Here is a 19,383-nt window from a genome sequence, read left to right on the forward strand (position 1 = left end):
ACAAGTAATCAGTAACTCCTGAAAAAAAAAATAAAACAAGTAACCCCTGAATAAGTAATCCATACAAATAACTCTTGAAAAAAAAATTATAAATAACCCCTAAATAAGTAATCATACAAGTAACTCTTGAAAAACAAAAATACAAGTAACAGCTGAAAAATACAAGTAACCTTGACAATACCAGTAACTCCCATTATTTTTGCTGACTTAGCAGCAGGTCACACCATGTGGCCTGCTGCACCAAAAAGGCACTGACTTGTATTAGGATCAAACTGATACAATTCATGTCAATTCATGTCTATAACATGAATCTTGCCGTTTTCGGATTGTCGAATGATGGACCGTGATTTAAGTTGCCACGTTAAATCTTCACTAGGCTCAACCAAGGGATGTTAGAGGATTCATACAAGTTTTATGAGATTTCATCCTAATTAACAATCAATAACTAACCTATAATACACTCTATACAAAATTACAAACCTAAAAGTAGTATATGTATGTACTCAGTAACATTATGTATTGCACAAATCATTAGCATATTTGCCATGCTTGAGAAGCTGAAAAAATTCTCACATTGGAACAAAATTTGCACTCATATGTTGAATCTGGTACCCTTAGGCGCATATGATCGAATGCAATCTAAAATTATTACCTTGTAAATCCATAATACCTTAATTATCACGTAGGGTGTCTAAAACAATTTTTTAAAAGAAGAAAGGCGTTTTAATTTTATAAATGCTTGATTGGACTATTCTTTTAATTGAAATTGGAGTTGACAATTTTTTTTATCTCTTTGATATACATTCAATTGAACTTGTACATATATATACAACAATATAAATTCATTTCATCGACTTTATAAAGTTTGAAGTTCGAGTATATTTTTCATTAATACAGTAGCAAATTACATGGTATAATCCGTATAAATACTACGCTACACATTCAATTATTTTGAATATACTCCCTCCATCCCTTGAACAGATTCCTACTTCTCTCTTTCATGAGATGAATAAATGCTAGAATTAGAAATCTAATTAAGGGATGAAGGGAATATATTTTTTGAGAAACTCGAAAAATATATCGGCTCGGAAACTCACTACATTGGTCTAGAATATTAGAACCGGGATATTTCAATTCCTCTAACCTTTTTCTCCCTCTTTGTACTTCGTAGATCATTTGTGCCAAAACCCAAGAAGGCAACCATTGAAATCCCTTCTTTAATCAATTAAAAATAAAATTTAAAATAATGGTCGTACCAAAAATTTTAACTAAACAAATCTCTAGTTGATCTTAGATCTTGTACCTGCCACTACTACCACTACATACACACTACTCCTAATTTCTACTACGAATTATATTTCTAGCCTTGTTCTTCTTCTCTCTGTTTTGACGGTTTACATTGCATCTGGTTTTTTGATTCAATTTTCTGGTTAGTTTCTCTCTCCTTCATTTTTATTATATTTGATTCTTTTTAAAATTTTGTGGGTTTTCTTCCAAATGAAGGAAAGAATTTTTTTTTGGGGGTTATGTTTAGATTTGTGTTAATTTTGTATTGATTAATTTTGCTTTGTTGAATGCTTTAGTGGGTTGTTATTGGAAAAAGTTTGACATAATTATAGTTAATTTGAGTAATTGATTAGTAATTATGATGGGATAATTATGGGGGTCTATTCATTTTCAAAATGATTGTTGTGATTTTGTTGATTTTAAGGTTTAATGCTCATGTATTGAATATTGGGCTGTCTAATTTGCAGGAAGAATTTGATTTAATGTTCTTCACAAGTGGTTGAAGGTGATATTCTGCTATTATTTGGGTATTTATATTGATTTTGGTGGGTTAATTGAAACCCTAGAGCTTTATATTTGTGCTCTAATAGGGTGTTATTGCAAAAATTGGCAATTGCAATTGTTATTGAAAGTTTCATTTTTGGTGCAATCTGTAAATGGTTGATTTAGTGTAGAGAAGATACTAGATAGCAGAAATGGCTTTAGCTTCACACAAAGACTATGGTTCGGCATCTAATTATCCACGCGCATTGTCGTCTATAATAATCTCAGTTGGGTTACTGGCTGTATTCATTACATTGGCTTCTTGGATCTTGTTGTCATTCCCAGTTGGGACTGTTGTTCGGAGCTATTTTTATGGGGTTGATCAGACGAGTGATTTGGGTCTGTCCATATCATTGGGAGGTTTAAATGGGAGTCAAGTTCGCGGTGAGGACAAGACAGACATAGATTTGGCTAAGTCTGAGGGTACAACCGAAAAAGATCAAAATCAAGATCAAAATCAAAATGATGAAGGTAGCAAAAATCAACCGGCTGAAGATAATCAAAATCAAAATACTGAAGTTAGCAAAGATCAACATGCTGAAGATATTCAAAATAAAAATGTTGAAGGTAGCCAAAATCAAAATGCTGAAGGTAGCCAGAAAGAGGTGCCTTCTGGTGATGATACTATGCCCAGGGAAAAAGCTACTAATACTACTTCACCTACGGCAATTCCTGTAGAGCAAGCTATTAATAATACTCAACCTATGGAAATTCCTAGGGAACAAGCTACCAACAACCCTCTACCTGTGGATGATAGAGATTCGCCGAAAGATGAATTGGTCAATGATGCCTCAGCTGATTTGCTTAAATCAGAGACTTCACCTGGCAATACTGATAGCAAAGAATCAGTTGATTCAGGTTAGCCTTTGTGCCCTGAGTCACTGTTGGTTTACTTTTTCTTTCACTATTGATGCTCTTTGGTTGCGGCTCTACTGTGTTTTTCCATGCTGCTTGTAGTACATAGCTTGCTGATGCCTTTTTAATTTATTTGATTTTTATGAATTAAATTTTTTTCTATGATTATGATTAATGCATTCATTTTCATGAATGACACTTTTCAACATTGGCTTAAGAGACTGGCAAATATAGGTTGTTCAATCTGCTGTTGATACATGAACAGGAACTAATGAAAGTGATATATTCATCACATCAACTCATAAGAGTCATAACCCTATTTTTTCACCAACGTTCCAAATTTGTTGTGCTACATCTTTAGTACATTTATTCTTTGAATCTTGAAGTCCTTGTCCTGTCAATTAAGAGTTTATGCTTTAGTTTCTATCATCAGATGCATTGAATGAACTAGACAAAATTGAATTGGTCAGTATAGAAGGAAGCATCTGGAACACAGCGGATTCTGATATGTGCAAAATGAGTTTGTAATTTTTAAATTAATTATTCTGTTGTTATTTGTTGAATTATGTGCACTAAAGCATATACTGTAGAATATTAGAAACTATCCCTTTGGAGTTGGCTACTGGCTAGTGTGCAAATGAAGATTGTAAGTATTGGATTAACCTACTAACGTGTGCTTTGAGTTTCTGACTTGAAGCATTGTAATCTGATTCTATCACTAATACTATATACATGCTAGCATCTTAATGCACTTGAATACTGTTTTGGCCAGCTTTCTGATTTTTTAAACTGAATTTTCTTTGAAATTCTCTTCAGAGTGTGATTTGTATCATGGTGAATGGTTCTATGATTCCGCTGGGCCTCTGTACACAAACAATTCATGCCCTGTTATCACTCAAATGCAAAATTGTCAAGGTAATGGGAGGCCTGACAAGGAATATGAGAGCTGGAGATGGAAGCCAGCGCAGTGTGAGCTTCCAAGATTTAATGCAACCAAATTTTTAGAGTTGATGAAGGGGAAAACTCTGGCTTTTGTTGGCGATTCAGTTGCAAGAAACCAGATGGAATCTCTTATGTGCCTATTGTGGCAGGTAAATAGCATATGTTCATGTAGTTTCTATTCCTCCCTAAACATTCCTACTGTGCTTTTTTTTTGTTTCCCTTAATATAGTTGGTGATAGGCAAGAGTAAATATGAAGTATATTGTTCGTCAAAAAGATATTGCATTACTGAATCCCTTAAACTTATGAAGTTATAAGTGTAGCATCTAAGATTTCCTTGTACTTCGTTTTTTTTCCTTTCCCCTATCAACCAGTTATTCTCTTTAATTCTTTATCAACCAGTTATTCTCTTTATTAGGATTTTCTGTATTAGGGTAGAGCTGATCATGGGCTTAGCTGTTGCGAAAAAAATTGGTCCACTCAAACCAGTCTAAACCAGAGTTTCCCAGTTCGGCTTCTGCCAAAATCCAGTAAAATTGGACCGGGTCTAGTGGAAAAGAGCCTAATTAAACAATCTGGGTCGGATCTGCTAGTTTTAACCAGCTTTATTAGTGAGAATTTTGAAAACTGTGAGCCTCTTTTTGTTTTTGTTTTGTGTATTGGGGGGGGGGGGGGGGGGGGATGCCAAGTTTTATTCTTTAAATTACATTATTCAATTTGTGGCACCAACCCTGCTCACAATATGTTAATGTTTCGCGGTTCAGTTATGCTTAGCTCTTTATTTCATTATTGTTTTAGGTTGAAACTCCAAAGAATCGAGGAAACCGTCATATGCAACGGTGGTTTTTCAAATCAAAGTCAGTTATGATAGTTCGCATTTGGTCTTCATGGCTTGTCCATCAAACATCTGAAGCTTCTGGTGATCTTCCATCAGGAGTTGCCAAACTGCACCTTGATGTCCCAGATGAAGTTTTCATGCAAAATATCCCAAACTTTGATGTGGTTGTGCTTTCATCTGGTCATTGGTTTGCAAAGCAATCAGTCTACATGTTGAATAACCAGATGGTTGGAACCCAGTTGTGGTCCCCACCAAAGAAGCAGCAGCCACTGAATATTAATAATGTTGATGCATTTGGAATTTCTGTTGAGACAAGCTTGACTGCCATGGCTACACATCCTAATTTTACTGGACTGACCATTCTTCGGGCTTACTCACCTGATCATTACGAGGGCGGTGCGTGGAACACTGGTGGATCATGTACAGGAAAAGTGAGGCCCATATTGCCGGGTCAGTTGGTGAAAAATGACTTCACGAATATCATGCATGAGAAACAAGTGAATGGATTTTATGAGGCTGTTAAAAAGCAGACAAACCGTTCGAAATTGAAGCTGTTGGACATCACTGAACCCTTTTCATATCGGCATGATGGTCATCCAGGCCCATATAGGAGCCCTGACCCGAATAAAATCACAAAGCGAGGCCCAGATGGAAAGCCGCCACCACAAGATTGCCTCCATTGGTGTATGCCAGGCCCAGTTGATACCTGGAATGAGCTTGTGCTTGAAGTTATAAGACGAGAGTTTGAGGGTAACCAAAACCCTACCGTCTAACACGTTATATATTTATCAATAGCTAGGTAGCCTCTGATACTTTGCTATCTTATCATTGTTACAAATACTTGTAAAGTATTTATCGCCAAAGGAGAAAAACAGGGCCTGCTCGTGCCCTTATTAGGGTCTTTTGGCCAATTTACACTGTAGGTGTTTCTTGTTTGAGGGGTCTGATTTAACGGAAAATAGCAGATAAATTTTTGCCATTGAATCAAGTTTTATTTTAACCTGATTGTGGACGGAAAACGCCAGAAAGCTTCTTGTAGATGTTTTGGGTTCTACACTATAATTTTAACCTATTTAATTATTTTAATGTCGTTGTTCTATTATTAATGTCTTTCTTATGTCATTAGGCTGCGTGATATATATTAGAATTTATTTAATCCAAGCTGTTCACATATTCGCTATCAATCAGCATCGATTTTTCTTTGTCTAGTTGCCATATTTAGCTGTCCAGATTAGCACAAGCCGTCGGCAACTCGGCATAATTGATAATTGGATGGAAGCATAATTTCCATGTGCTACGTAATAAGGCATGGTGCTTATTGTTATTTTAGTTGAAGTAAAGTATTAGTGATTGGTGTAATTCAGAAAACACAAGTTTGCAGCTATGACTTCGGCTTATTCTAGAGACTATTATAGGTCCTCTAACTATCGGAGAGTAGCCTCTTCTATTGCAATTTTGGGCGTGCTGCTTACAATATTCGTAACCTGGGATTCTTGGTTCATATTGTCGCGGCCCAATAGGTTGGTCTATGGGGCTAATCTTGCAGAAGATTCAGATTCTGTTGTTTCCCGGGAAGGTGGGCATGTAGCCAAACCTGACCATGATGAGGAGTCAGAAGTAGAGATGGAATTGGAGGTGGATGCGTCTACAGAAGTAACTGGACCTGTTCAGAGCCAAACTGCAGGCAATGAAGGCTCAGATAGTTCAGGTTAGGCTTTGTAACTTGTCTTGATGTGTGTCTATCTGCTTGTGATTGTCGTGTTTTCCTTAAATTTGGTTCAAGCCAATATATATTTTTATCTGTTAATCAGCTAACCTACTTGTGAAACATGTTTTCTTGCATCTCCTACCAAGTACCAATAGTCTTTTAGATATTGGATAGTTGAAAGAAGTGGATGATTAATAACAGCATTGGTTTCGGAATTTGTACCATGTGTGCTATTTGTATTAACTATTAAGTGTTGTCCAACAAATTGTTTTTATCAATGACTGGAAGATCATAAGCTTTCGACTTAGCTCGTCTTTAATTGCATTATAAAATTAAACTAGATGAAGCGGGTCGATTTATCTATTTTTTTTAAAAAAAATTTCATATTTATGTGATTACATTTGTTATTTTATTAGTTGTACGTAATATATCATTTACTGATTTTTCTCCGTATTTGTTTTAAAATATTAGATAAAATTTCTAATCTCAAAAGATAATATTTCGTATTTAATTAATGTAACCATTAAAATCTCATTGATCAATTATGTTTATTTGGCACTTGAATTATTTATTGGATATAACTATAATTTATAATCCTACGTGGTATGTTAACTAATCTTAGGTAGCATAATCCTATTGTAGCATTTTAAAAATATTAATCCTATGTATTGATGCTCTAATAATTTTTTAAAAAAAATGAAAAATCCTACGTGGCGCTCTAAAATCCAGGTAAAAAATATTTTTCATATTTATGTAATTACATTTGTTATTTTATTAGTTGTACGTAATATATCATTTTCTCCGTGTTTGTTTTAAAATATTAGATAAAATTCCTAATCTCAAAAGATAATATTTCGTATTTCATTAATATAACCATTAAAATCTCATTGGCCATTTATCTTTATGTGGCATTTGAATTATTTATTGGATATAACTATAATTTATAATCCTACGACACGTTAAGGCATAATCCTATTGTAGTGTATTAAAAACATTAATTCTATGTGGCGCTCTAAAAATTTTTTAAAATAAAAATCCTGCACTCTACAATCTCGGGAAAAAACTCCCATATATATATATATATATATATATATATATATATATATATATATATATATATATATATATATATATATATATATATATATATATATATATATATATATATATATATATATATGTATATGTACATACATATACATATGTATATATATATATATACATATATACATATATATATATATATATGTATATGTATATGTATATGTATATATATATGTATATGTATATATATATGGAAAAATTGCTTTTAATAATCCCACCTTTTGCCGGTTCGCTGTTAATAATCCCACCTTTTGATTATTATCTAATAATCCCACCTTTATAGGGCATTCTCTTCTATTGGTCCATTTTGACCGGTAACCTGTACATTGGGTAATTTTTTTTTTGGCTATTTTGTTTTTTACCACCTCACAAAAACACGAAAATCTCTTTTACCACCTCCCAAAAAAAGTATTTTACTTTACCACCTCATAAAAAACACGAATATAGGTTTTACCACCACTTAACTGATTCCGTTTAAGAATTCGTTAAGTGGGCCCATAAAGCCACGTGTCGTGCTATTATTGGCCAAAAAAAGAAAAAAATAAAAAAAAAAGAAAAAAAAATTAAAAAACTCTAAAGCTACCCAGCCACCGCCACAGCGCCACCACCACGCCACCACCTAACCCACAACTACCCCCCGAACCTACCACTGGCGGCGCAACTCCACCCCCTCCCTCTTCCAACCCACCTGAACGCCCCCTTCCATCTCCCGCAACCGCAATCGACCCAAAAACCACCAACCCACAACCCTCAATGACCACGAATCCCCCCAAAATAGCCACGATTTCGGCCACAAATGGCCGAAATCGGCCGGTTAAGGCCACTCAGCCTTAAAACCGGCCGATTTCGGCCATTTGTGGCCGAAATCGTGACCGTATTAGGGAAGGAGGGTTTTGGGTTTGGTGGTTTTTGGGGGTGTTACGGTTGCGGGAAAGGGAGGGGGAGGGTTTAGGTGGGTTGGGGCTGGTGGTGCGACGCAGGTGGTGGTTTCGGGGAGTGCTGTGGTGAGTTGGGGGGGAAGGCGGCGGTGGCGCGGGGGTGGTGCCGCGGTGGTGGCCGGAGTAGTTTTAGGTTTTTTTTTGTTTTTTTTTTTAATTTCTCTTTTTTTTTTAACAAATAAAATGCTGACACGTGTTACTGTGGGCCACACTTAACGGAATTTTTGGATGGAAACCGTTAAGTGGTGGTAAAACCTATATTCGTGTTTTTTATGAGGTGGTAAAGTAAAATACTTTTTTTGGGAGGTGGTAAAAGAGATTTTCGTGTTTTTGTGAGGTGGTAAAAAACAAAATTTCCTTTTTTTTTTTACAAAAATTTAAGTGAAAAAAACCTTAAAAAAAATATGGCCAACCCAACCTCCACGCGCCACCCGCCAGCCCACCCTCCAGCCCTCACCGGAGTGCCAACCGACTCAACCTACTCCCGACGCCGGCCGACCATCCTCCTCCCCCGCTCCGTCCGACGACCCAATTCCCTCCCTTAGTCCCTTTCCTCCTTAACCCCACCGCAACCATCCACCGTCGGCTAACCCTTAACCCGAAAAACCCTCTTTGCCGCCTTTTTCCCCTTCATCAGTCGTCCGAAATCTCCGTCAATCTCCTTTGCCTTCAAACCCTTTTCAACGCAGTAAATCGCAACCAGTTCGTCGTCAATTAGGTTCCGCCGTTCCGATAACCATGATGTCACAATCTTCGTGTTCAATTTTATAAAGTGTCCATCAATTTGCAGGGGAGGGGACTGGTCGGCCGGTGCGTTGGAGGGGGATAGATTGGCGGCGCAGGGGAAGAGGTTGGGTCAGCCGGTGCTCCGGGGAAGGCTGCTGGAATATGATGAAAAAGGAATATGATGAAAAAGGAATATGGTGCGTTTAAGTTATTATTGAATATGATGAAAAAGGATTTATTTTTTTTTTTTTTTTTTTTTTTTTTAGTTTTAGTTTTTTTAATAAAAAAATATTTTCAACCAATCACAAAGTGACACATAACATCTTAACCTATTAAAACCGGTTACCAACAAGTTAGGGACCAATAGAAGAGAATGCCATATAAAGGTGGGATTATTAGATAATAATCAAAAGGTGGGATTATTAACGACGAACCAACCAAAGGTGGGATTATTAAAAGCAATTTTTCCTATATATATGTGATACAGTCAGATTTCATATTAACATTTGGTTTCCAAAAGGAGTTTGAGTGCATCAATGGCCAATCTATGTTGACTTTTAAGCTTTCATACAGATTTTCTTCAACTTTCTATCTTTCAACGTGCATGAATTATTGAATTGTACACTGCAATGCAGTTGATCATAGGCTGGGCCGAGCTAATAGGAGGCCTATGCTTGAGGCCAAAACAGCTTCCCAAGCCCTATAGAACTTGGTTAGGCTGAGCAGGGACTATTTGTATAAAACACATTTCTGGCCAGATAATGATGACCTAAACGGCTAAACCGGCCTGAATTGGGTTGGTGCCTTGGTGGTCAGTTTGGTTTCGAACTTACGAATGGCACTAAATTATAATTCTTGATTGCAATTATTGCCATTGTGATTGCTTGATTATTTGAAGTTCTCTTACTTCTCTGTTCACATGGTAATAATTCTTGTGGTTGTTTGTGAGTGCAAGTTGCTCTATTATATAGAACTTATGGAAGTCAAATGGGATCAAATCAAATTTCAATTTAGTAGGAATATAAATTCCTTTTTTCGTTGTCAAACTTGTAGATTGTGATCTGTATGATGGGCAATGGTATTATGACCCTGAAGGGCCTTTGTACACAAACAATACATGTCCTATCCTTAGTCAGAATCAAAATTGCCAAGGAAATGGTAGGCCGGACAAAGAATACGAAAACTGGAGATGGAAGCCTTCACAGTGTGAACTCCCAAGATTTAACGCCACCAAATTTTTGGAGCTAATGAGTGGAAAGACTATAACATTTGTTGGCGATTCTGTTGCTCGTAATCAGATGGAGTCCCTTTTGTGCATACTTTGGCAGGTAAATCCAGAGTATTTCTTACTTGACACTTAGTTGATTTACTTGCATTCTTGTTTTGCCAAGACTGAACATAAATAAATAATAATCTTGATGGTTGTTAGGTCGAAGTTCCTCAAAATCGAGGGAATCGTCGTATGCAGCGCTGGTTGTTCAAATCGAAGTCTGTAACAATAATTCGTTTTTGGTCTGCATGGCTTGTACATCACACTACAGAACCTTTCAGCTATGTTCCAGATGGAATCACGAAGATCCACCTCGATGTTCCTGATGAAACCTTCATGGAACTCACGCCAAAATCTGATGTTGTAGTCTTTTCCAACGGCCACTGGTTTCCTAAGCGATCAGTCTATTTGTTAAACAACGAGATTGTTGGATCACAGTTGTGGAATTCACCAGAAAATCTGCCAATGAATATAACCAGCACTGAAGCATATGAAATATCTACTGAGACTAGCTTGACTGCTCTGGCTACTCATTCCAATTACTCGGGATTAACAATAGTCACGTCTTATTCACCTGATCACTATGAGAATGGTGCATGGAACACCGGTGGATCTTGCACAGGTAAAGATAAACCATTATTTCCCGGTCAAGTGGTGGAGCACGAGTACACGAATATCATGCACGATAAACAGACTGCAGGCTTCTACCAGGCTATTAAGAAGCGGACAAATGTATCAAAATTGAAGTTGATGGATATCACAGAAGCTTTCAAGTATCGTCATGACGGTCATCCAGGTCCATACCGGAGCCTTGACCCGAACAAGATCACCAAGAGGGGTCCGAATGGGCGTCCACCTCCACAAGATTGCTTGCATTGGTGTATGCCTGGTCCTGTTGATACATGGAATGAACTTATGCTAGAACTCATCAGACGAGAGTTTGAAGGCAACCAAGACTCTGCCTTTTAGCTAATTGTAGCTGTATTCTAGCATGAGACAGTATCTCATTAATCTGTCTGATCATTCATTGTTCTCATTGTGAGAATTAATTGAAATATTGTGTGCTTAACATATTTTTATAGATTCAAATTTATAACCAAACTTCCTTTTGGGAATTTTTCCATCGCTTCTAATATGAAGTTTGGGTAACTTGATAATCAATTGGGAAAGCCAAAAGTGCAATGGTATATTGCTTAATCATCTGATTCAGTAGTTTTCCTTCCATAATTCTATTAGCATAAGATTGGAAATTTCAAAAGTTATAAAGCTCGTCACAAGCAGATATAAGAAAAAGGTGGATAAAGTAAGAAAAGACAAGCGCAAAAAAATGTTATTATGAGACAAGAAAAATTAGATAATAAAAGTGGGATAGATCGAATTAGAATAAAGTATATATGCTAAAACCATAATGAAATAGATAGAAATGAAATATGATAATAAGTTTTTTTTTTTAGTATAAATCGGGGGATAAAATAATTTTATTAGACTCATTTTCTTTGCCTAACAATCTCACACACATACACCAAGACAACTATCAAACCCAATTGTACTATACAAATACTTAGACTATTCTCTCAAATTATAGGGAGTAAATGCAACTAACACAAAAGGCTAAAATTCAAAATCAACTTATCAAAAACCCATAATTGGATCATACACCCACCGTACTCTAACGGGCTAACCCTTCACACGATCTAACTATCTAAGCAATTCTAGTACAATACCAACCTCTTCATCTTCTCAAGACTCTCCACAATTCCCTCATGTCCTTATTTTTAGGCATTTTACAATAATACTTTAAAAAACCAAAAAAAAAAAAAAAAAATACTTGTGAAAAATAAACAAAATAGAAGATCCTCACATTTTCATATTAATTATTGAGCGCTCCTCCCTCCACTGGTAACGGTCGAATTTGTTCATAATCCTTGTCTCCCTCACCCCATACCTCATTACTTCTGCATCATCATCTTCATTCTTCTCAATCTCATTTTCTCTCTCCTAATTTGCCGACATTTTTCCTTAATTTGTTTCTTCGTTCAAGGTTAGTGTTCATGCAATTTCTCTCTCTTCCCGATTTATTCTCTTTCTGTCGGTTTATATTTACTTCTAAATTTACTATTTTTAGCTTGTTTTTCTACCTAACTTAATATTCACTGACCATTAATTATTCAATCCACCTAAATTTGACCCTCCAAAACCCTAATTCTACCTGTTGTTTTCCATTAATTGGGTTTTTATAAGTTTTGATTTTGGTTAACTTTTGTTTGTAATTTGGCAAATGTGAGTGTCTAATTCGAATGTTTATGCCATTTGATTTGAAGATGTTTGATCTAAATTTGATAAATTGCCTAATCTGCAATTTTAATCGCCGAAATTAGGGTTTGCTTATTGTAAATTTGCTAATTTATAAATATGTTGGTTTGCATTTTTCATTGGAACTGTTGTTTTTTGTGATGTTTGATTTTGGGTTTTTGCTGATGATGAAAGTTACTCCGTACAATTAATTAATGATGATTAATTACAATTGATAGAACCCTTTAGCTAATTAATTGTACATAGTGGTTCATAGATTATGTCATAAATGCCATTGTTTCAGCAGCTTCTTGTGTACATCAACTAGATTATATTCCTTTCACGTATACAGGTTTATATTATTGTGATATGCTTATTTTTATTTTTCTTTATTGCTTGTTTTGTCGTGGTGTGAGATTAGTGGATCATTAGGTCTAATTAGAGCTCTTTTTAGCAGTCACAGTTTAGTAATTAAAGCTTATTGAATCAAAAACAGCTCTTTAATAATTCTATGTAATTTCTCTTGAAGGAATTCGTTTAGTTATTTTCGGGTTTGTTTGCATTGTGTAGTGTAGGCATCGCTATAGAGTGGTGCTCGTACATTGTGCACCTACGTGCACCAAATTAGACTTCAGTTTTGGTTCAATTTTCTAATTGCAGTTTTTTTTTTTCCTTCACTTGTTACTGATTTTGCTTATCTCGTGGTGATAGATATTTATTAATATGGGTGACATTCAGAATGATCCTCTTTCTCAAGCAGAAACTACATGTGGGTCTCTTTTGTATGAACTTCAGGTATGGTACAAGCTAACTGCATTTCAAGGATAGTATGTTATTTTTATTGTTTTTTCATCAGCGATTGACTGTTGTTCCTTATGTCTATTGCTGTCTTTAGATAATATGGGATGAGGTGGGCGAGTCTGAAATAGCTAGGGATAAGATGTTACTTGAGCTTGAACAAGAATGCCTAGAAGTATACCGAAGAAAAGTTGATGTTGCTAACCGCTCTAGAGCTCAGCTACGACAGGCTATTGCTGATTCAGAGGCAGAACTTGCGGCCATCTGTTCAGCGATTGGAGAACTTCCAGTACATATCAGGCAGGTAATAGTCTGAAATAATTGATTTGTGAATTTGTTGAATTAGTAACCTTTACTTCTTTATAGAATGCTTGAGCAGGATATATATTTTTGTAATGCTGTCTGATTCCTCTGACATGTGATGTATCTAAGCTACATTTCTTTTCAAAACAATTTGCATGCAACTTTTGTCAGTTGTCACTTACTGTGGTTATAAAAAATCAAATTGATCCATGATTCCGTGATTAATCTTTGTGGATTATAAAATTTTGATTAAGAAGATGTATTCAGATTCACTTCTTAGATCAGTTTCTAATAACGTTTGTTTATGCCATTAATGCGGAATAATAAACTGAGCTATATAATTTAGACTGAGCAAAAGGCTGGAAGTTTGAAGGAGGAACTCAATGCCATTCTTTCACAACTAGAAGAGATGCGGAAAAGGAAAGAAGACAGGAAGAATCAGTTTCTTGAGGTCATTGAACAGATTCAAAATGTATCGATAGCACTATATGGATCGGATGGATACGATAGCTCAAACGAAGCTGTGGATGACAATGACTTGACTCTGAGAAGGCTTGAAGAATTGAAAAAACAACTGCAGTCCTTGCAAATGGAGAAGGTGCGCTTGTTTCTGATAAATAAGGCCTCTTTCTCTTCAATTTAAGGCTTCAGACTGCTAATTTCTCTAGCAGCAAAATTTTTAGTCTATAAATATATTTTTAATCCTATCCAGTTACCAACTTGCAGAGTGATCGCCTGAAGCAAGTCCTGGAGAACCTAAGTGCATTGAGTTTATTATGCTCTGTCCTTGGATTGGACTTTAAGGAAACTGTAAGAGAACTTCATCCCAGTTTAGTTGAATCTGAAGAAAATTATAGTATAAGCTCGCATACACTTCAACAACTGGAGTCTTCCGTAAAAAGTCTGCGAGAGCTTAAGCTTCAGAGGAGACAGAGGGTACAGAGATGTGGTCTTTTAGATAAGTTTTTTGTTTGCTTTCTTCTTAGTGAAATTTCTTATTGGCTAAACTTGTGTGCTATTGTAACTATTCTTGTGCAGTTCCAAGATCTTGCTACCATGTTGCTGGAGCTCTGGAATCTGATGGATACACCAGTTGAAGAACAACAACCATTTCAACATGTCACATGTAATATTGCTGCTTCAGAAGATGAGATAACCGGCCCCAACATGCTTTCAGCAGATTTTATTAAATACGTGAGAAGCATTCCTCTTATCTTTATTTAATTATTTATTCCTGGAAATCTCTAACAAAGATACTTGGTTGTTTAGGAATTGTTGATCTCATCGAAAATAAATGCATTTGATTGTACAGGTTGAGGCAGAAGTTTCCAGGCTAGAAGAGCTGAAATCAAGTAAGATGAAAGAGCTTGTCTTGAAGAAGAGGGCAGAGCTAGATGAAATTTGTCTAAAGACACATATCATTCCTACATTAGATGATGAAACAGAACATCTCATTGAGGCAATAGAATCAGGTAACTTGCTTTCGGCATTTTATTGTTAATTTTGTTATTGTGTGCTTATTTTCACAATGTTCAATCCTCTTTATTTAGGAGCTTTGGACCCTGCTTCTGTCCTCGAACAAATGGAATTAGAAGTTTCCAAGGTCAAAGAAGAGGCTTTTAGCCGCAAAGATATTCTGGAAAAAGTTGAGAAGTGGTTGTCTGCCTGTGAGGAGGAGGAGTGGCTTGAACAATATAATATGGTAGTTCTTGGTTTGCCCGTAATTTGCTACTTTCTCGTATTTTCTTTGTAAGGTGTTGACAGATGCCTCACTTCTATGTCAGGATGAAAATAGATACAATGCAGGAAGAGGTTCTCATCTCATCCTCAAACGTGCAGAGAAAGCACGAACAATAGTTAATAAGCTTCCAGGTAAACATTATAACATCACGCTGTATCCCAACTCCCAAGATGATGTAACAGACATAATCTGGGAGCAGTTTTATATTACAGGCTTCACAGCAGCATGCGGTGGGAATTGCTTTCAATGCCTGTCTCACAATATTAAATTTTGATAATGTTTAGAGGGTTAGGAGTTCCCAACCGTCGTAATGGTTGGATTATGAAACCTTCATGCAGTATGTAATTTTTGAGGAACAGTTTTATATAAGTATTTCACAAATACTAACCAGATAGGTATTAGGTATATACATTTAGGGCATGCTTGGATTAAAGGAGATGTATTACTAGGGTAATAAAAGTCAAACTAAGCAAAATGAAAGTGAATATAGGGAAGGAGATAGTGATGGTGTGATTGTAAGGAAAATTATGTAGTGATTGTGTGGTATGAGGTGAAGAAAGAGGAACTATTACCCTCATTTTGGGGGTAGGTAATAGTTACACTAGGGGGAGGGTGAGTAACTATTACCCTCATTATGAGGTTAATAATTTCCTTCATCTCTCTCTTTTACTCATAGCACAACTAATATTTTCATTTGTAAACACCTTTAATTACTTGTGTTTTTTCAAGTTTGACTTATTACCCCCTTAACATATTACCCTAATCCAAACATGCACTTAAGGTTTATCAGTTTAAACTTCTCGTTAGTCAGTGTAATATTTAGAGATGTTGTTGAGAGGTATGATTCTCAATTTCTCATTAAGTCTTCAACCTTGTTAAAGTGCTTGCTACTTTTGCAAGTATCTATATTATATTAATTGGCTGGTCCTGATTTTTCTTTGGCTGGCTGATTTTGATTGTTCTCAATGCTATGCAGGGATGGTTGAGGCTCTGGCTGCAAAAACTCAACATTGGGAGGAAGAAAGAGGTCTCGAGTTCTTGTATGATGGTGTAAGTATATACATCTCTGCTAAGAAAGTCTTAATTGTTACATTTGCCTTCTTCTAACCTGTTTAGGTGTATCGATCAGGTTCATCTTCTTTCTATGCTCGAGGAGTACATTACATTACGACAGGATAAGGAACAAGAAAAGAAACGACAGCGGGTGTGTAAAGCATTGAATCCTTTACTTTCGATAATTTTTGTTTTGTCTTACTACCACCTTACTCAAATAAATTATTTCGTATTCTTTTTTGTTGCTGCATGTTTTCATATACAAATAAGAAACTGGGGATAGAAAAAGCAAACTGGACATTTGTTTGAGTATATTTGGAAAAGGATGTTTTATTTATCATGTATTTTCATATCTAAATCTTAGGAACAAAAGAAACTTCAAGGACAACTGATGGCAGAACAAGAGGTACTTTTTGGCTCTAAACCCAGCCCAATGAAGTCTGCAAAGAAAAGTTCTAGAATATCTGCGGGAGGAGGAAATGGTAGAAGGGTTTCTGTTGGAGGAAATGCAATTCAAACACCTCGGCCTGACTCATCTCATTCAGCCAGAGGAACACCAAATTTGCGCCCTTCCAAGAGAGATGAGAACATGGGATCACAAACTGGTAAGTTTTTTGGACACTGCCATATTTCTGAGGCAGAAAGTTTGGCACCTGCATCTGATGATGTGTTTTTTCAGTTCCTGTGACATGGACTCATGTATTATTATGGCTTATATAAATGAAGTATTCAGAAAACTGTGTGGTGCAAAAACATATGATGAGATAGAGGATTCCTACTATGTTCATCCCACTTATGATATTGCTTTACTATTGTAGTGCAAAGGGTTTTGGACAAGAACTTCACGTTCAACGGTCGTGAAACAGAACCAGCTATGCTACGCAGACCTTTCTCTCCCATTTCTTCCACGGCATCAACAAGAGCACACGAGGATTTCTATGATGATGATAACAATGCCATGCAACAGCAAACAGCCTTTCAGAAAGAGACATCCCAACAAATATATACTACACCCTCAAGGAATGTTCCTGCTGAAGATGAAGAAGAAAACTGGACTCCAAAAGTAATGCATATTCCTGAACCTGCAACACCTTCAACAGTTTCAGCTCCAATGCACACATCAATGACACCTGCACCTCTTCATCAGCCTGATTTTCATGATGGTGACAATTTGGTGGAAGAAACTGATGAAGAAGTAGAATACTCATTTGAGGAAAGAAGAGCAGGATTTATATTGCCTAATACTCATCTTAAAAGAGTAATACATGTGTGACTGTGTGAAGAAAAACCTTGGAAGTTAGAATCTTAGAGGAATCCTTTTCTGAAAACATAATCTTCGTCGGGGTTGTGTGGTCACATTGTTCAAATTACACTATGAACGTGACTATTTATTCTTGATTGAGCAGAGTACATATTTACTTAAATTGATGGATGAGTCAAATTATTTTTATTGGCTTCATATTCACTTGTATATTACAGTGCTATACAGTGCTGCATTCTTAATCTATTTTGGTTGCTTGAACTTGTCAATTATATGCTTGTAAAATACTCATATATCTTTATTCAATTGGAAAAAATTACTTTCTTCTTTGACCATTCATAATCTTTGTCATGTTACTTTGACCATTGATGGGGGGTTTCTCCCTCTTCTTATTATTATTAAAATATTTTTTTTCAGTTTTACCTTGAAGATTTATTGTCTTTGTTATTTTTTAAATTAGGTTTTACCTTAGACATTTAATTTCTTTGTAATATTAGAAGGATTAATTGGAAACTCCACCAAATAGGTAGGTGGTCATCACATGGCTTATACTTTATTGGAAAATTTTCACTATTTGCTTTGTTTGGCGTATACTTTACTCCATAAAAATGATGTCACCTTAGATAAAATGAAAATAAATTAGTGTTTTTCTAAGTGATGAACACTAATTAATGATTATGACACTCCTTTAAAAGGCAGATTAAACAAATATTACAGGAAGATATTGTTTGATTGAGTGGCCTAGATAATGGATTAAAAGTTTTAGGAAATTTCTTGGAACATCTTTGCCATGGGTAATGTTTTTATATAGAATTTTTTGGACATAATTACTTTCAAAATTCTACTTGACTTTCCCACAACATTATTATTAGGGAGGTGGTAGAATTGCATTTTTGAGTATTTTTGAAATGAATATATTTTTTTAAGAAAATCAGTTTGAAATGAATGTATTATTGTAGCATGAAATATACTATTGTGCATAATTAATGCGAAACAATCCATGTATACAATATTTTTATTTTCTAATTTTTACAAATTTAAATGTACACATTTTTTTGGCAGGAATTTGTTGTCTGATTGATGCGCAAAAATCAATTCCTACTTCCATGCTTTTTTTTTTTTTTTTTTAATTATCTTGAAAGACCTACATCCATGCTTTTATGTAGCAAACAAATTATGTCTCATCCGTCACAAAAAAAAAAAAAAAAAAAAAAAAAAAAAAAAAAAAAAAACAATTTATGTCATAACACCTATCCAAAAAGCAACAAAAAAATTACTTACAAGTCCTAATAATCTAGATTTATCACATTTGCAATGTAAATTATCAATGAACAATTATTAAAATAATAAAAATAAAATAAAAACCTATAAATGCAATTATACCAGAACTATTACAAAGCTAGGGGGGGAAAAAAAAGCTTGTCATCAAATATCTTTTTACACATTATTAAGAGGGGGACAAACAAGATAAATGCTCAAAATTTCTCCTTTTTTTCTTTTTTATTTTCTTTTCTTTTTTTTTAAAAAAAAAAAATTAATGGGTGTGGTGATCAAGGTAGATCCTTAAACTAGTCCAAAGGTATAGTACAACTGTACAAGAAAGCCCTAGCCGCAAAGATTGAACATTTGAACATGATGGAGATTCAAATGGATATTTTCAAAGTGGCAATTAACGGTAAATTATGATTCAAAATAAGGGTAATATTTTATTTATTATTGTAATGA

General features: G+C 35.3%; 3 protein-coding genes across 3 annotated transcripts; all 3 read left to right on the top strand.

The window, feature by feature from the left end:
• Positions 1-1,141: 1,141 nt before the first annotated feature.
• Positions 1,142-5,544, top strand: LOC145608225 (protein YLS7-like). Its single transcript, XM_081663839.1, has 4 exons — positions 1,142-1,429; positions 1,755-2,688; positions 3,502-3,776; positions 4,425-5,544. Exons 2-4 carry the CDS (start codon positions 1,983-1,985, stop codon positions 5,235-5,237), a joined length of 1,794 nt encoding a protein of 597 aa, XP_081519965.1. The 5' UTR covers positions 1,142-1,429; positions 1,755-1,982; the 3' UTR covers positions 5,238-5,544.
• A 303-nt stretch (positions 5,545-5,847) lies between these two features.
• On the top strand, positions 5,848-11,266 carry LOC145608679 (protein YLS7-like). The gene is made up of 3 exons (XM_081664284.1): positions 5,848-6,172; positions 9,994-10,268; positions 10,370-11,266. Exons 1-3 carry the CDS (start codon positions 5,848-5,850, stop codon positions 11,177-11,179), a joined length of 1,410 nt encoding a protein of 469 aa, XP_081520410.1. The 3' UTR covers positions 11,180-11,266.
• A 1,932-nt stretch (positions 11,267-13,198) lies between these two features.
• Positions 13,199-17,688, top strand: LOC145609050 (65-kDa microtubule-associated protein 3-like). Its single transcript, XM_081664620.1, has 12 exons — positions 13,199-13,297; positions 13,398-13,604; positions 13,950-14,201; positions 14,330-14,539; positions 14,642-14,797; positions 14,916-15,075; positions 15,154-15,305; positions 15,388-15,475; positions 16,321-16,394; positions 16,474-16,548; positions 16,762-17,002; positions 17,216-17,688. Exons 1-12 carry the CDS (start codon positions 13,226-13,228, stop codon positions 17,668-17,670), a joined length of 2,142 nt encoding a protein of 713 aa, XP_081520746.1. The 5' UTR covers positions 13,199-13,225; the 3' UTR covers positions 17,671-17,688.
• Positions 17,689-19,383: the final 1,695 nt, after the last annotated feature.

This window comes from Chenopodium album, chromosome 23 (assembly GCF_948465745.1).
Source record: "Chenopodium album chromosome 23, dcCheAlbu1.1, whole genome shotgun sequence".
In the NCBI taxonomy this organism is placed as follows: domain Eukaryota; kingdom Viridiplantae; phylum Streptophyta; class Magnoliopsida; order Caryophyllales; family Amaranthaceae; genus Chenopodium; species Chenopodium album.

Bases quoted from the DNA above. Each gene is read 5' to 3' on its own strand.
- LOC145608225 (XM_081663839.1), top strand. From the start codon at position 1,983: ATGGCTTTAGCTTCACACAAAGACTATGGTTCGGCATCTAATTATCCA. The intron at 2,689-3,501 runs GTTAGCCTTTGT...AATTCTCTTCAG, and splicing joins CAAAGAATCAGTTGATTCAG to AGTGTGATTTGTATCATGGT. The intron at 3,777-4,424 runs GTAAATAGCATA...TTATTGTTTTAG, and splicing joins TTATGTGCCTATTGTGGCAG to GTTGAAACTCCAAAGAATCG.
- LOC145608679 (XM_081664284.1), top strand. From the start codon at position 5,848: ATGACTTCGGCTTATTCTAGAGACTATTATAGGTCCTCTAACTATCGG. The intron at 6,173-9,993 runs GTTAGGCTTTGT...TCAAACTTGTAG, and splicing joins TGAAGGCTCAGATAGTTCAG to ATTGTGATCTGTATGATGGG. The intron at 10,269-10,369 runs GTAAATCCAGAG...GATGGTTGTTAG, and splicing joins TTTTGTGCATACTTTGGCAG to GTCGAAGTTCCTCAAAATCG.
- LOC145609050 (XM_081664620.1), top strand. From the start codon at position 13,226: ATGGGTGACATTCAGAATGATCCTCTTTCTCAAGCAGAAACTACATGT. The intron at 14,540-14,641 runs GTACAGAGATGT...ATTCTTGTGCAG, and splicing joins AGCTTCAGAGGAGACAGAGG to TTCCAAGATCTTGCTACCAT. The intron at 16,549-16,761 runs GTGTGTAAAGCA...TCTAAATCTTAG, and splicing joins AAGAAAAGAAACGACAGCGG to GAACAAAAGAAACTTCAAGG.